The sequence below is a fragment of the Etheostoma spectabile genome, chromosome 4 (assembly GCF_008692095.1).
Source record: "Etheostoma spectabile isolate EspeVRDwgs_2016 chromosome 4, UIUC_Espe_1.0, whole genome shotgun sequence".
Lineage (NCBI taxonomy): Eukaryota > Metazoa > Chordata > Actinopteri > Perciformes > Percidae > Etheostoma > Etheostoma spectabile.
The window spans coordinates 13189556-13202969 of NC_045736.1; the positions used below are offsets into that span (position 1 = coordinate 13189556).

Consider the following 13414-nt stretch of genomic DNA (forward strand, 5'->3'; position numbering starts at 1 on the left):
AAATACAGTCAATTACAATGCATGAACGTGTGTGTCCTGCTGTTCCAAATTCCAAATGTGTCTGCCAAAGCTCTTGTCACTTCTATGTTCACTTCTACTTGATTCATCGATTCATCACTCCCTGTTTGGAGATTTGAAGATTCCCGGCCAGCATTCCCACGAAGAGAAGTTTGATAGAAGATGAGGGGGGACTTACTGTTTTAGCTTCTATTTGGGATTGAGGCTCATAACTGTATTTTATTGATGTAGCTTCAACACACACATACACACACACACACACACACACACACACACACACACACACACACACACACACCACACACACACACACACACACACACACACACACACACACACACACACACACACACACACACACACACCTTTTCATACACATCACTGAGAATTGGAGCCTTGGACCCTGGCAGACAGGTGCCTTTGTTCGGAAACACAGTGTGCAGGCTGGGAGAGCTGGGTGAAGTAGAGGGGGGCTCTAATCATTATTATGCTTTCCGCAGAACGGTGGCGCTACGCATTTTTTTGCCGTGTTCCCGAGTTGGTCGGCACATTCCGCTGGCATTGTTATCCGGCCTGTTTCCTGCGGCCGGCGGCTTTTGTCAGCCTCTCCCCCATTGTCCCGGCTTCCTTTGTTCCCCGGCTCGAACAATGGCTTTTTTTTCTGCCTCTTAATATATATGTGCACTTTTTGCCCTTGTGTGTTCTGTTTGTTTTGTTCTGCTGTCTGCTGTGTTTTTCTTTCCTGCTGCTGCAGAGCTGGGAAAAACACACACAAACACACACAGACACAGACACAGACACACACACAAACACACACACACACAAGTTGATTTGTTCAAGTTTGCTGTAGTTCAAGCCTTTCTCACTCAACCTGTCTTCTCTTTCCTCCTCACTGAGGCGTTGTCTTTCTCCCTCACCTTAAGCCTTCTATTATTCACTGTTACACACACACACACACACACACACACACACACACACACACACACACACACACACACACACACTTAGACACACAGACAATAAGTCTGGCTACGACTTTAGGTGGTGTTAACACAACCACCACCTAACCGTTGTACTTGACTTCAGCAGTGACATAACGGGTTGAACAGTCATATTCATCATTGCATATGTCAGTATCCACTCTATAATTTCAATAATTTGCCACACTCAATTACAGAAAAGTGTAATTTAACTAATTTAACAGTCAATTCTTAAATATGTGACGGTGGTGAGAACCAGGTGTTTATTTAAAGCAAGTGGATATTATAGCGATTTTATGTTCATAGTCAAGTAAGAAAACGTCCATGTTACCTCAGGATCCCCTCTTGTTTCCTTGTTGTCTTCAAAAAGTCACATAATGTTAATTTCTATACTGTACTAAATCCATCACTACAAAAAAATAAATGAGTCAAGTAATACTCACCACTTTAATACTCTCAGTTTTTCTTTTTTAAAAGAAACTCTGTTCTTACACACTAAGTCAAGCAACCGTCAGTTAAAAGTCAATGTTTTCTGCACAGATGGTTCAAGATTTGGCTCAAAGGCCATGATCCCTCTGGCCAGGTGGACGTTTAATGTTGGTTGTAGCTTAACAAGGGTCGGAAAAAAACTGCACATTTGTACCAATTGGAATTAATTGCTGTGAAAAAAAGAGAATTGAGTGTTGAAAAGAGCAGTTGATTTATCATGTCAACCATAATAGTACAGGTTACTCCACCCATCTAGTAAAAGAGGCCAGCCTATATGTCTTTGTGTTGACCATGTCCCAGGGATAGGATTTCAATGCCATTATTTGAGCATTTACATGACTTACATAATTGCTCAGTGCGGTTTTTAGCCATGCTTGCACCTTCGGTCTTGACTGAAATATCTCAACAACTATTTAATTGGTTGTAATGTCATTGTGTCAATATATTGATGGTCCCTGGAGGATGAGGCCTACTGACTTTGGTTGTCCTTTGACCTCTCCTCTAGCGTTACCATGAGGTTTGACATTTGTGGTTCAGAAGGAAATATTATGACAGCTATTGGAGGGATCGCCATGAAATTTACCAAAGATATTCGAGGTCCCTGGAGGATACACTCTAATGAGTTTGGTGACCCTCTGAATTTTCCTCTAACACACGCAGCAGATCAGCATTTTCACTGTGAAATAGCTCAACATCTACTTCACTGCTGAACTTTTGTACATTCATTGTGCACACCATTGTGCACATGAATTACAACATGGGGACAATGAATGTCCCCATGAACTGCAGTAACTTTAATCCTCTGAGCTTTCATTTTGCGCCATAATCAGGGCAAACGCTTGTCCAATACTTTAGTTAATGACCAAATACCTGCAAAGTGACATTCCCATCAGCCTCCGCAGTTCTTACCGTTTAGTGCTAATCAGCCAATGTTAGCATGCTATAATTATAAACTAAGATGAACATGGTAAACATTATACCTGCTAAACCTCAGCCCGTTGACATTCTCATTGTAAGCATGTTATCACGCTAATGTTAGCTGTAAGCGCAAAGCATCACTGAGCCTAAGTACAGCCTCGCAGAGTCGCTAGCATAGCTGCACACTCTTGTCTTGTCCACGGAGTCAACCCGCTTTTTTTCAAAAAGCTGTTTTAACTTGTTTATCTTGTAGAGTTCTTCATTTAACACAAGTAGGTAGAGGTGAAACAGACAGATACAGACCCGTACGTACACATGTAGGAATAACCCTGCATCATGTCTCAGTGTGATAGCTGACTAGATTAGAAGTGCTTCACAGATTACCTAGTGTGAAATGTGCAGTATTTGTGGATTCCTAGAGTTTTCCTGTTTGTTATCTTGATGTCTGCTTCATGCTGTAATTATATCAACCAACAAACCAAAATTGGCATGGCAAGTGCCAAAACTTCACCACGCCCAAATGAGAGTTCTGTGCCTTGTGTTTGTCTTTCAACAGAATGGTTGAGCCCAGCCCTCCAGCACTGCACCTCCTCTCCGGCGGGGATGTCAGCATGGCGAGCGTCGGTGTCAAAGTAGAACAGGAGGAGTCCTGCAGAGGGGGTGGAGTCATTAGCAATGCTGAACCTCCTAAGAGGTCTCCCTCACGTGGCTGGTCAGGAAGTCATCCACTGGAGGCCCGCCAGCTGACCCCACCGCTCTCCCGATCCCCTTCGGTAAGGAAATCATGAAAGGCGCGACCGAGACAGGTTAAGACATTTTTAGGAAATGAAGTGTCACAGATTGATGTGTCAAACTTGAACACGTACTGTTGGTAACACTAGCACTAACAAATGGTAAATTAATAGCTAGTTAAACCTAAATTAATAGTTATCATTTTCCTGTTAAGAAACAGTGACATGATAATTAATAACAAATTTGCAGTATTGCTTTAATTGATGTTATTTTAACAAATGATTCTAGCACACGTCATTACATTTTATATATTTTATTACGTTTTTGTTAATGATTACCATATTAAGAAATTGTTTGTAAACCGTCAGTAAACATTATTTGAATGGCTATTGTGAAGTTGCAACTTGTACTTATAATACCTTGTTAATGGTTAATTCATATTTGTAAAGCGTTTATATACATTATTTAGACATCAATTAACTCATATTAAATAATCATCTCTGTTATAGATCACCAAAACATGTAATGTAGCCACATTCATATTGATGCTTAATAAACCACTTATTAATCATTAATTAATTGTTATAAGCATTGGTTGCCCCTTTATAATGCAAAACCATGATTAAGCATTGACAAAGTGTGAACTATCATCTACATCCATTAAGTGACACTAAATTAATGTTAAATAAAATAAATTACAGCATTACTAATAATACGTAACAGTAAAGTTACTATAAAAGTTGAATCAACTGCCAATTCACCATTTGTCAGTTATGGTTATTAAAACGGGTTAGTGGGCAATATGGAGAAAATTAAATATCATATTTTACTGAGGTACGATGTTGATCTTGCAACGATATTGTGGGGTTGACAAATGGTGTTTTCACAAAATACTTATGCAATGAGATATTTAATAAATAATCATCTGTAATGTGTATATAATGAGTAAGTGAATAAAGGAAAATAAAAGAACAGCTAAAACAGTCTGGTAAGTTCAGAAAATGACATCACTTAACTGTAATGCAGCCTTTAAAACCCGGAAAAATACACTTGTGTCATACTACGATATCTGAAATTGAAGACCATATCTAGCCTTGTATATCCATATCGATATTATATTGATATAGTCCCCAGCCCTCCTCTGATGCGTTGTCCGTTGACGGTCTCTTTGTGTGCCCTGACAGGAGGGCTCTCCAGGTAAGGAGCTGCCTCACAGACAAAGCCCCTTGGGACTGAAGGAGGCCAGAACACATGAAAGACCAGAAGGACAATCCAGCTTCAAGGAAGGTCTGTCTGAACCCCAAACCCAGTCTTCTGTTAAATGTCTGCTCTGCGGTGTCAGGACTAGTGTTGATAGAGCTGTCAAGGCATTCTACGATTGGCAGAAGAAGCTATCCTAGTAGTGGTCATATAATGACTTGCACTTTGGCGCATTATATATGTATATAACGGAAAAGAATATCTTCTGTTTGGGACGTTGAAGGCATATCTCCTGTTATTTAGAACAACCGGCTGTGCGGACTGTTAATTCTGTACACTTTTAACTGAAACTATCTGTTTTTATCTGCTAACCTTTTTTGAATATTCTGACGAAATAATTTGAGTCAAATTGGTCTTACTAGCTTTTTACACGGCTGTTTTAAATGTGTTGTTTTTTAGCGTGATCTAATTCCTTTTTTTTTTAAATACTTAGGTGTTTTTATGGTACTATTGAATAAATTGCCACGTAATTGGCTACAGACGTCCATGGTCCCGACAGGGTGAATCCCAATGACTTTGGGGATCCTCTTTCTTCTAGCAACACCAGCCTATTGACTTTCCTGGTTTTGAGTGAAATATCATGTCAATTATTATCCCTTTGCGTAATATTTAGATTCATGACCAAATACCTGCAAAACTTCAGATAAACTTTGAGTTTAGTACATGTTAGCATTGTCGTTGCGAGAACATACTAAACATACTAAAGAAAAGCTCATTGTGGGACTGGCTCTAGTGGCTGTCATTCTACACCAAGGCTGAATTTTGGGAAAGAGACTTCAGATACAGTATTAGGGGACCACTCAGGTCTATATAAAAGAGACGTCAGATACAGTATTAGCGGACCACTAAGGTCTATATAAAAGAGACTTCAGATACGGTATTAGGGGACCACTAAGGTCTATATAAAAGAGACTTCAGATACAGTATTAGGGACCACTAAGGTCTATATAAAAGAGACGTCAGATACAGTATTAGGGGACCACTAAGGTCTATATCAAAGAGACTTCAGATACGGTATTAGGGGACCACTAAGGTCTATATAAAAGAGACTTCAGATACAGTATTAGGGACCACTAAGGTCTATATAAAAGAGACTTCAGATACAGTATTAGGGGACCACTAAGGCCTATATAAAAGAGACTTCAGATACAGTATTAGGGGACCACTAAGGTCTAAATAAAGACCTTGTGTCATGGGACCTTTTTAAGAATTGAACCTGCAATTTTTAACGACTGCATAGACATTAGTCTGAGGGCATACATTTTTTTTGTTGAAATGGTGTCTGTATGTTTCTACAGCACTGAGTAGCATGATTGACAGTAAACTGACTTCTATTTGGAGCTGCACTTAATTCACTTCAAGTACTCACCGCTCACCTCAATATTGGATTTGAAACATTGGTACCATTGCACCTGCAAAGCTTTCCTCCGTTCTGCATCTCAGTTTTATGTCCTTCTCTCTTATCCTCTTATCCAAACATCTACACAATTGTTTCACCAAACAGACTTTGACGACTCTGTATCTTATTTCTTTAAGTGCACTACATTCTGCTTCTATTCAGCATTAAACAATGAAGTCTGCTGAAAATCGATGCGTAGATGTGACAGTGTGTCTAGTGCAGCGAGGATGTTGTTGCCGTTTCTGAACGGGTTTGAGGTGTATTTTTTTTGGTCTTATTTTGTTCAATCACATGTCGAGTAAAAGCTGCTCTCCGAGCTGCTCCCTCAAGTCTTTCACCGGCCTGCACTCCTCGTCTTTTGGTTTTTTTTTTCTTCCCTCAAATTTTCTCCACTAGCTGACCTTGGATTGTTCTCTGTCCAAATATCGATTCACTCAAACACTCAAAAACTTCTCCCAGAGGCACAAACAACCTCTGCCCTGCGGTACCTCAAAAGTCTTCTCCAATCAATGCCATTAGGAAGGCAGAGAGGAGGCTGAGAAAGTAGTTTGGTGTCAGATAGATTTTATTTGACAGACTATATTTTATTTTTTTCACGCCATCTGGTGCAGCCCGGTGCGGCTCTGCTGAGTACCTGTTGTTGTGTCCTGTTAACAGTAATGCCTACCATTGAGAAGCTGCTGAATGCTGACTGGAAGGAGAAACTTCTGGATAAAAGCACAGTGGGGGCAGGACAACTGAGAGGTCAGCTTTCAAACCAGTTATATACCACTTACATACCATTATTCCCAACACATTACTAGTCAATTGTGCAAATATTATTTTTTTTACTTTTCATTTGCCATGATCCTTTTACTGCTTTGTTAACTGAAAAGCATGTTGTGTAACACTTGTTATACCATTCTGCAGTAGTTTGGTACACCACTGCTTGGATAATTCAGCTGTCAGAATTGTTGGTTTCATCTGGTGTTACTTCTGAAATCAGGATAAATTGGGACAAAAACATAGAAGCAAACAAAAAGACACATCTTTACAGAGAGAGAAGCACAAGGACTTACTGCAACTTGCCAACATAGTTCAGTTCAGTTTATTCTTTTTCCCAGAAGGTTAATTTGTAAGCAGCAGAAATACATCACATGAGAATATAAAGCACAAACCGCACAACAAAAAAATAAAAACAGCAATAAAGACATTAGCTTCAGCCTGATTTTAAGAATGAATAGTTGCAGAGTTGTGTTGGAGTCATAATGAGAGTAAAAAGAAGAACTACAAAAACTCAAAACAGATAATGATAATAAAGATAAATAAATAAATAAATACATACAGGGGTCAATGAAAGAAGCAAGGGCTATCACCTCCTCTTAGCTGATATCGTATCACCAACTAATGTTCAGAGCGACCCAGCCTCGATCATGGCGTCGTCCCTGTCGTAACTACACTTAAGTCTAATGTGTGGTTTTGCTTTGTTATCAGATTATCTCAGTGTTTATTCATCTCTAAAATGTCACTCTGTTTAGTTGTTGCCCTTGCTTGTAGTTTTGGCAAGTGATGAAAAATACATAAATACAGTTTCCTCTTGTTAGAATAGGAAACCACATAGCCCTGGTGGTTGTTTTAGTGAATGAAATCAAGGAGGGTTTAACTCGGAAAACAGTATGTACCATGTTTATAACAAGTACAAAAAGTACAAAAAATATACAATGTAATTTTTTTTAGAAATTTGTCTAAACCAGCATCGTTTTTTAAGCCGGATGTCCCACCCCTTTCGCTCTTTCTGAGGACTCTGGTTACCTGGTCCCCAGATCTCTGCAGGGTAAATCCAGACAGCTAGCTAGACTATCTGTCCAATCGGAGATTTCTGTTGAACAACTAAAACTACTTTTGAACGTACACATGTTCCCCCAAAACAATTTCCTTCCTGAGGCTGTGTTGCAGCGATGCTCAAAACGATTGTGATTGGGTTAAAGAAATGCCAATAAACCAGAGCACGTTTTTTCTCCCATCCCGGAATGCTGTGTGGAGTAGTCCGACCCTCTTTTGCAGAGCTGTGGAGGAAGGTCTGGCAATGCGAGACTACGTATAGGTCAAAAAAGGGGGAACAAATTGTGAATATATGTCTCGTTAGCTACTTAATGCATTACTATGTTCACCAGCTAGTAGCTAAATATGTCTGTCTACTGTGTTGTGTTAGCTCTTTGACTGTAAACAGCTCCCTGCTGTGGCTGGAACGTTAAAGTTGTGGGTCGCACAGCTAAACAACAAGCTGCAACTCACTATAAAGCTTGGTACAGCCGAGATGAGCTGCAGATTCAGCAATGGTTACAACCTAAAAATTATAATTTGTTACACTGCTTACACATTAACCTATTTTCAGTTTTTTTATCACAAAAAATGGGCCGTCAAAATAAGCGCTGAGATTGTCAACATTAGAAATATCACATCACTTCGAAAAAAACATCAAAAAAGCACCCACAACATTGAAATAGTGACAAAAAATGTCAAAAAAAGCAATAATAGTGTTGAAAAAAACTGTTTTTTTCATAGTTTCTATACATCTATATATATGTAGATATATATCTATATAGTCCCTTTACCGTCCAACACTGATCATGGCACAATCTGTCGTTAAACACAAATGCTTAGCTGTTTTTTAGTTTTTGTATAGAAACCTGACCCTCTGACCCTGTCCAGGCACCCCAGAGGCTCTGGCAGAGAAGGAGCTCCAGTTGTTGATGATGATCAACCAGCTGAGCGGTCTGCGGGAGCAGCTACTGGGAGCCCACTCTGAGCAAAGGAACATGGCCGCCCTGCTGCTGGAGAAGCAGCAGCAGCAGATGGAGCTGGCTCGACAACAGCAGGAACAGGTACCACTCAGGGGAGGCTTTGTAAATTGGTGGCAAGCATGTACAATGTTAGGTGGGTTCATTTGACAAGCCCTCAGGGTTTTGTTTTTATGGAATATGTTATTGTATATTTCATTGTTTTCCTCATTCTTACTGTATATGCACCAATGAAAAGACAAATGGCCCTATCTTGCCCCTGGCGAAGGGCAGATCCAGACGCAAGAGTCTTTGATATTTTAAGACCGTCCTGCGCCCACGTCTTTTAAATAGCAAATTCTCCTGCGCCCATCTTTGCGCCCATGGGCGATCTGGTCTTACAAGGAGGTGTGTTCAGGTGCATTCTGGTCGAGCTGCTATATTGAGGCAGCGGGAAGTGATCACGCCATTGACCAACAAAAACCTGGTCTAAAGTCAATAACGCAGCATTTCATTGTTATTCTAACAGCAAATTAATAAAATTTGCCGAGGCTTGTGCACAACGCACACACAGGGAACATGCAAAAGATTACATATATCAATATTACGGTGCAAAGCCACCTTCACAATAGCAATGCTCCAAGGTACAAACGCGCCTGGCTTTTAAAGGGAATGGAAGATGACACTCTGATTGGTTTATTTCATGTTAAGCCCAAAAAACACCTATGAATTAATGAATGAAGACACTAAGTACAATCCTTTTGAACCATGCGACTGGCGTACTGACCTTTTTCCCACCATCAAACTAGCAAAAGTGGATTTGGACCCGGCTTAAACGCAGCTGCGCCATGCGCTTAACGCCGTGCGCTTCACGCCGTGCGATTAAATCGTTGAATTAGGGCCCAAAGACTCAAAAACTTCAATCACGTGTGTCTTAGGGGTGTGAACCTTCACCGTTCTCACGATTCAATTCAATAACAATTATCCTGTCAACAATTCAAATCAATTCAATGTCACGATGCATCACAATGGGTCACCTCCTAAATGTTATATATTGTTACACGCAGTTTTCCATTGAAAAATTCAAGCAGTCAGATATATATGAACTCCCCTTTTCATATCATCTACTTTTATATAAGACACTTCCTTAATGTAGCGGAGTCTTAACACAGCAGACAACAGACCAAAGCAAGAACCATCATTAGGCAATAATCGATTATGGTCTGTCACTGCATCAATGCGACGATCCATTTCAAAGCCCCTAATGTGTCTACCATTCGTTCTCATCAGAAACATAAAAACTGGATGGAACTTCCAACAAATATCGGTCTATTATCGTGATGAAAACTAGAATGAGCCTTTTAAACTGGACAGACCCAGAACCTAAGTAACCTGGAACTAAATCAGGATCTAAAAGCCCCTAATGTCCATTAATGTTTGAGTTTTGACTGCATATAAAGATGCATGAGGACAAAACAAATTAGAGAGACAAAACGTGTTTTGAGATTTCATTTTTTAACACACCAAGTGACAACAGCACGGAGTCATTGTGTTGTAGGCCAATCAAATAACTGAATTAGACAAAAAGATGTGAGATTTCATTGTGGTTGAACCTTTTCAGCTTAAACAGTTTTCTATTTTGAAATATTCTTCTACTAAGGCATCTTAAAAATGTGAATATGGCATACATATCTCAATATACAACGTGTAGTAGTGTACTAGTAGGGCATGCAGGCATTTCTCAATATATTTCAATTGTCATTTCACTATCAAAGTGGTATTAGAAATCATAGAAATTGTTAGAAACAGTTAGTCACAATCAGGTTCAAGGTAGGAAAAAGAGTGGGAAATTAGATAGTTAATACATGGATAAAGCAATATAGAGTGCAAGAAATAAAAAAGTTAAGTAAAGTGAGATTAGGTTAAAAAGAAATATTGGGGTGAAAAGATGTTGCTAAAACAATGGACTGTACAAATGCTATTCTAGTCCAGTGTGAACAAAAATTAAGTACAGTGTGAACATAAGTAGCAGCAGTGAATACATAACAGATGTCTCTTTATGTAATTGGAATACAGGGTATGATTTGCACTGTGCACTTGTGTCTGTATACATGTAGTCTGTGATACGTGTGAGAATGAACATGTCTTGTGTCTCAGATCGCCAAGCAGCAGCAGCAGCTGATCCAGCAGCAGCACAAGATCAACCTGCTTCAGCAGCAGATCCAGGTCAGCTCCCCTCATGACCCCCACATGTTTTCACAAACCACAGCCAGCAGCACTGGCATGGGATCATAATTACAAATCAGAAATTCTCAGGGTGCAATTTGTAAAAAAAAAAAAAAAAAAAAAAGCAGGGGGAGGTGTTTTTTCAATCATGCACAGCCAAACAAAGCATGCACAAATTAAATCCCCCTTTTAATACCATGGATATAGGGCCGCTCAGCCAGCCATGCCAAAACACTTCAATACACAATGGAAAATAATCTCAAAATGAAATAGCATAATGTGGTGTCAACACAAAACCCAACGCTTTCAAGCCAGAAAGTGGAGTTCACTTTGCTGTGAGTGCTTTAATCCAAGACACTTTTTCCTAAATGTTACGAGTCATTTTGGTGCCTTAACTTAACCGTCATAGCCACATGACACTCACTTTTTCTGGCTAAACTCCACTACCACGACCAGGGCACTCAATTCTGGGCCCTGTAGAAAGGCATTCTCTTTGGGCCTCTCACTGCATCCATACCTATTCATTCTAGCGCCTTTATGGGACCTGAGTACTCTGTCCCATTTCCACCCCCAGTCTGACACCCCTTTCCACGGCCCCTGAAAGGACTGTCGTCTGGCGGTGCCTGTAGCCGCTAAATACAACCAGCAACAGCAGCTCAGATTTGATCAGTCTATGGCACTGTATGTTAGGTATATGTTCTATGTTGTCTATGTTTGGTAGATAATATATTAGTGAAGTAGCAATGATCCCCCCCACCAGACAAATTGCACCCTGGAAGTTCTGATTGCAGATCAGCAATCTGTGTTGCACACAGATGAGGCAAAAACTTTTATGTAAGGAGGATTTTGTCCTGCCTTGTCCCAGCAGGTGAACATGCCTTACGTGATGATCCCGGCTTTCCACCACAACACTCAGTCCCTCTCCGTCACGTCTGACCCCCAGATGGCCCTGCCACTGCAACCAATCCCCTGCAAGCCAGGTCAGTCAAAGCTAACAGACCGGTTCCAGCCTTGAGAAGAGTGGGGTTGGGACAAGGGCTGCACCGCATGTCGTGGATTTTTATACTTGCCGATTATACTGATCAAGGGTTTTTCAAGGAGACCAAGATGGTGCTAGAACTAAGATCTTTATTCAAACAAATAACCCGAGTTTATTCTGCAGATTTCCCTAAATACATTGTCAGAATGCATTCGTTTTCATGAACTTGGAAGGATGGGCTACTAAAGTGCGTCATTTCAAGACGCATGTCTTGAATTTAGCTAAGGACACACTAGCTAACAGTTCCTCATGAGGCCATTGACCTCTCTGTCCCTGGCTCGTTGTTAAACACTGCGATTACAGTAAGATTTTAGGACACTTTGTCAAAATAGATTAATTCATCTGCAATTTGTATTTGGTGGAATGGCTCTGTTCTGGGACACCCCCCCCCCCCCCCCCGCACTTCCACGTGCATACGTGGAAAGCCTTAAGCGGGGAGAGCATTCATGTGTCACTACTCCAATAAATTGCACTATAAAAACACAACTAGCAGTTAAGCCAAATGGTCTCCATGGTTCCTAATGTAGTGCAAATGTGAACCAAATTTTCAGAAAGTTGGCAAGAGCAAATGCAAGTGAATGTGGATGGGAATCCACCACTGTTATTCAAATATCGGGAGTTGGGTGCATCAAGATAAACTGTCAGTAGCGCTCATTGTTCAGTCGTTTGCCACTGCAACAAGGGGAATCAAACCCCAAGCAAACAACAACTGTGGAAAATGTGATGGGAAATATGTCCTTTGTTTCATGAATTAATTTGAGGAAGGTTACAGTCTCCTCATTGTTCAGAGCATTTGATTATGAAGTCAAACTTCATAACTGGTCCAAATTGTTTCACGTTACTTGAGGTTAAGGAAAAATATTCATTACACAATTGTAATGCAAAACCAACCTCTTAATGTTGTAATGTTAACACATAAAGCCTAATAGTTTATGAAAGTTTGTTGATTGGGCCTATCATGACATATATGATGTTATGTTGTCAAGTTGTCGTTATGAAGACATCGACAGGTTGTACTGTCTTGCTTAATGTCAAGTTGTCATAACACAGAGATTGTTGTCTTCATCAAAATCAAGTTGTCATGACACAGACATCTCGGACAATGCCAACATTGCATTAAATGTGTAATAATTTACCAAATGACACTTAATCACAACAGTCATGAACAGTCAAAATGACTCCTTCACGGCTATGACAGGTGTCATGTTATAATAATAATGATGGTGTCACGTCAGTCTTTTGCACAGCCCTTTAAATCCAAAATTCCCTCAAATGCTCATCATCTTTGACCATGAACAAGATTAACTATTCACTCTGTCTAAGTGATGCACCGTGCCAACATAACGTTATTAACAACGATACATGATCAACATAGAATCCTAGAATATAAGCGTTATGATTCATAAGGGCCTCAATAACGCTCTGTATTTCATTCTATGTTTTAGCGCGTGTCTTTATTATTGTCCTCGTGATATTTGAAAACCTCCAAGGTTTTTTCTCCACCAGGCCTTGAGAGCTGGAAACACAGGGGGTTTGTCGCTATTCTTACATTCCTTGTTGTGATGAAAACAGAATCAACATTAAACATTTCTGG

General features: G+C 40.1%; 1 protein-coding gene across 8 annotated transcripts in view; it reads left to right on the forward strand.

Moving 5' to 3' along the window:
- Positions 1-13414, forward strand: part of sox13 (SRY-box transcription factor 13) — a 73224-nt gene that overhangs the window by 25154 nt on the left and 34656 nt on the right. For 7 of the 8 annotated variants that reach the window (XR_004331747.1, XM_032514197.1, XM_032514202.1 and 4 more), the window contains 6 exons: positions 2962-3178; positions 4322-4424; positions 6454-6540; positions 8488-8660; positions 10713-10781; positions 11647-11761. Coding sequence is in view for 7 of the 8 variants with exons in the window: in XM_032514197.1 (XP_032370088.1) it covers positions 2963-3178; positions 4322-4424; positions 6454-6540; positions 8488-8660; positions 10713-10781; positions 11647-11761 (763 nt within the window). In the remaining variant the exon portion in view is untranslated. The remainder of the gene's footprint in view (positions 1-2961; positions 3179-4321; positions 4425-6453; positions 6541-8487; positions 8661-10712; positions 10782-11646; positions 11762-13414) is intronic. The other variant, XM_032514201.1, reaches the window with a different exon arrangement.